The following is a 3,897-nucleotide window of genomic DNA, read 5'->3' as shown; positions in this document are numbered from 1 at the left end:
CTACCACAACACTAGCGGCCCAATCTAGCGAAGATAATGTAAAATTAAGAAAAGAATTTAAATCATCGATTTTTTTTAATGATCAAGTCCCCTTCCTCTATACTGCCATTGAAGAATCCATTAATTTGAAGTCCAATAAACATAACAGAATTTATCACATTATGACAATCCAGGAAACCCCCTCCTTGCGCCCCTTGTTCCAGTGACTTGCGGTATTACCTCATAAGAGGTCTACCCACTCCCTGTACTTAAATTCACTCAAACTCTCTTGCTCCAAACTTCTTTTCTGATTCCCAAAAAATAAACTTCTACCTCTCTTTTTTCACTATTAATTCAAAATCTCAAAATTTGTTGAATATATGACTGTCCATCAAATCAATAAATAAATATTTATTTTAATATTATTTCATGTCTTATTATGGACTTGTTCTTGTCCAAGGGTTTACACCTTAAATTTGTTCATGGCTAGGGACATAATTGGGCATTATATTCATGGAGTCATTACACTTTGTGCCATCTGTGATTTTGATCACAAGGTAAAAGCGTGAGTATACATATATATGTACAATGAACTGGATCACACGGGAATCTTGCATGTGTTGCTGCTATTAATTAATGAAGAACAACAAGATTCTTGTTAATAGCTTACGATTAATCCTCTAAACTGAGAGATCCTTATCGTTATGGTTATGCATTATTGATTGTGAATGAAAGAGATGTTTGACAAAGAATCCACATACCTCTCTGGGAGAATATCATAAATAGACCATTTGTATGTGATTGAACAGAAATCCTGGATCTGGTGGCTTGTTTGTAAATTATTTACAAAATGTTCTAAAAATATTATGTATTAATTTTTAGAAATCTTTTAAGGATCTTTTATGGTCTAATTGATGCAGAATCTTTGTTCATGCATGTATGATATACTGGGTGAGACAATAATTAATTCACATGCCCTAAAGTCTATTATGTGATATTGATTAGTTGAGAGATTAATTAGTAATTAACTACTACTTTTTGGGGAGATATTAGTGTTACATTTACTTAGAATGTATACATTGATAAATACTTTAGTGAGGATTAAAAAAATATCAAATATTCTCTTGTAGGGATCAATGGGATCCTACCTCTTTTCTATCTTTTAACAACCTTGAAATGCTACATAGTAAATCTCATGATATAGAAAGATTGAGATTTAGATATCCCACAATTCAGGAAACTAGGACTAGAGGGAGAGAGAACACACACATGATTTGGGGTTCTTCATTTCTCCCTCCAATTCTCCTCTCTTTGGCTCCTTTTTCCCGGAAAATTATTCTCTTCAATTCCTTCAAGTGTGGCAGTGCGGCAGTGCTAGTTGGAGATGTCGACACCTGACAGCTGCTGCATCCAACGGTCTGATCTCATTGATATGGACCGTTGGATGCAGCAACTGCCAGGTGTCAACATCTCCACCTAGTACTGCCGCACTGCCACACTTACGGAATTGGAGAGGATAATAATCCCCTTTCTTCCATCCCTTTATTTACTACAACATTATCTTAGTAATCTTGTAGCTTACCATCCTTATCATTTAAGTTTCCACCTAACATGTTACTATGAGACCAAGATTCAGAGCTTGATTCCATACTGAAATCTCAGAATCTCTCATATCCAAATCGCAGGATTTAAAACAGTTGATCGATTCCAATTCCGATTCCAATCCAAATCAGCCGATCTGATCCCCCATTCTTGAAACTGTGCTCCAGGTATCAATAAAATGACATTCTGAACACATTACTTTAAAATTGATATATAAAATTAACCTTTGCAGCTTATACAGTTGCAAGGTCTACACAAGATGGACCAACCTTGCAATTATTTTTACAGACAAACCAGATCACATACGCGAGAAGACAAAGACGATATTGGGAAAGAATACATCAAATTAAGTATCTTGCAATAGCCAAAGAGATTTTACAAGAGCTGTAAAATAGAGTTTGAAATTCTGAACAACCCCTAGATATTCACTGATGACTTTAAATTGAACCTATCTTTCAGTCACACAGTCCCTAGGAGTTGCTGTTGAAACTTTGTTCCCTAGAGAGATGATTCCCAAGTTGGAGAAATAGCTACAATTGTTGAAAGGGACTGAACAATCTTATCCATACCTGGTCGCTTTACTGGATTCTTACTTAAGCAGCTCTCTATTAGTCTGCCCAGAGACACAGCCAGGTCCAAAGGATAATTTTCTTGTAGAGAAGGATCAATGAATCCTCTTAGCTTTTCTTCTACATTTTCCTCATGGAGTATAGCTATTAACACATCAATTAAGAGCAATTCTTCCCCTTGAGATGAAACAATCTCTTTTCCACTAATTAGTTCCAGCATTACAACCCCAAATGCATAAACATCTAGCTTTGGAGAGACCAAACCATCCTCCAAATACTCAGGTGCCATGTAACCTTTTGTCTGGCCTACTGTAGATCTTGCTAGACCAAAATTGGCTATCTTAGCCCTTAAATCACTGTCCAGAAGAATATTGATGCTTCTAATATCCTTGTGGACATAAGGAGGGTTGGTGTAGCTGTGGAGATAATTAAGCCCCATGGCCACATCCAATGCAATCTGTACCCTCTGTGTCCAGCTTAAATTCTTGGGTCTACTCATGTTGCCATGGATCCAGTTACTCAGAGGTCCATTCATGGCATACTCATAAACAAAATACCAATTCCCCTCACCGAAACAAACACCCGAGAGCCTGATGATATTGAAATGGTTGATCTTGGAGAGAAAATTTATTTCTTTGGAGATATCTCCATTGATCTTTTTAATAGCAGCTAGGTCCCCATTAATCGTTCCACGGTAGACAGATCCACTGATCCGGCAATTGGGGCTGAAATTCTTGGTGGCAGATTGCAATTCATCAAATTTATACACTTTAATGGATTGAGCAATACCTGCAAGCAACTCGCTGGATTCAAGCGGGTCTGAGGTGACAATTGAATGAACCTTGCTCGACTTTGAGACCAGCATAAGATCAGTTTTGTTCCTCTTAAGTGTATGGAGGAAAAAAAACAAGGATATGAGAAAGATAACCAAAATGATAGCAATCCCAACTGCAATAACAAGATAGGTCAATGTTTTATTTGAAGCTTTACTCTGTGATGCAGAGGAAGGAGGGGAAGGAGGAGGAGGGGGAAGGGATGGTGGATTCCGTAAAGGAACAAGGAGAGTTGTGGATGGGTAAATGACGGAGTTCTCAGAAAGCCCATTAGCTGCAAGAGTCTCCGTAGTGTTAGCTCCAAACTGGGTACTTATTCTGAAAACAGTATCACCATGAATGATTATGTAACTGAGTAGATATTTGATGCCATAATCAGTTTGATTTTTGGTGGGACAAGCACACCGAAGGGGTATAGGAATTCTTTGGCCAATTTTGAGGTTTGTATCAGGGGTGTTGTCTTGATTCTGGATAGCTTGACAGGTAGAAAGACCTTGGAAGGTGTCGTTAGCAATCACGAAAGGAGTATCATTTGGTTGAACAGAGTAAGTTGTGTTTGCCTGATAGTACTGACCGGAACAGGAACAATTGATTGGGACGATTACCTCCTCCTTTGTCTCGAAGGTTGCAGTGTCGGAGACTGAATTAATCTGGGCGAGCTGAGATGGGTCGGAGCCCAATAGACCGGCGATGGAAAGAACGGTGTCATATGGGTGTTGAGATCTGAAAATGAGGTAAGATTGGCAAGTTTGGTTGATGCCATTGTAGGAGTAACCAAGAACAGAAGTTGAAGTATTTGTGTTTCCGCAAGCAGTGATGGCTTTCCCAACATAAGGTTGCTGAGCAAGAGTATCAGAGGAGAAAGAAATCAAGAAATTAACATAGACAAGGATGAGAAATTGAAGAACACCCAT

The 3,897-nt window shown here is 38.3% G+C and overlaps 1 protein-coding gene across 1 annotated transcript; it reads right to left on the bottom strand.

Moving 5' to 3' along the window:
* Window positions 1-2,009: 2,009 nt before the first annotated feature.
* Window positions 2,010-3,897, bottom strand: LOC122662384 (lysM domain receptor-like kinase 4). The gene has a single exon (XM_043858001.1). The coding sequence runs from the start codon at window positions 3,895-3,897 to the stop codon at window positions 2,080-2,082; it is 1,818 nt and encodes a 605-aa protein (XP_043713936.1). The 3' UTR covers window positions 2,010-2,079.

The sequence above is a fragment of the Telopea speciosissima genome, chromosome 5 (assembly GCF_018873765.1).
Source record: "Telopea speciosissima isolate NSW1024214 ecotype Mountain lineage chromosome 5, Tspe_v1, whole genome shotgun sequence".
Classification (NCBI taxonomy): Eukaryota; Viridiplantae; Streptophyta; class Magnoliopsida; order Proteales; family Proteaceae; genus Telopea; species Telopea speciosissima.
This window is presented reverse-complemented; position numbering and strand designations above follow the sequence as displayed.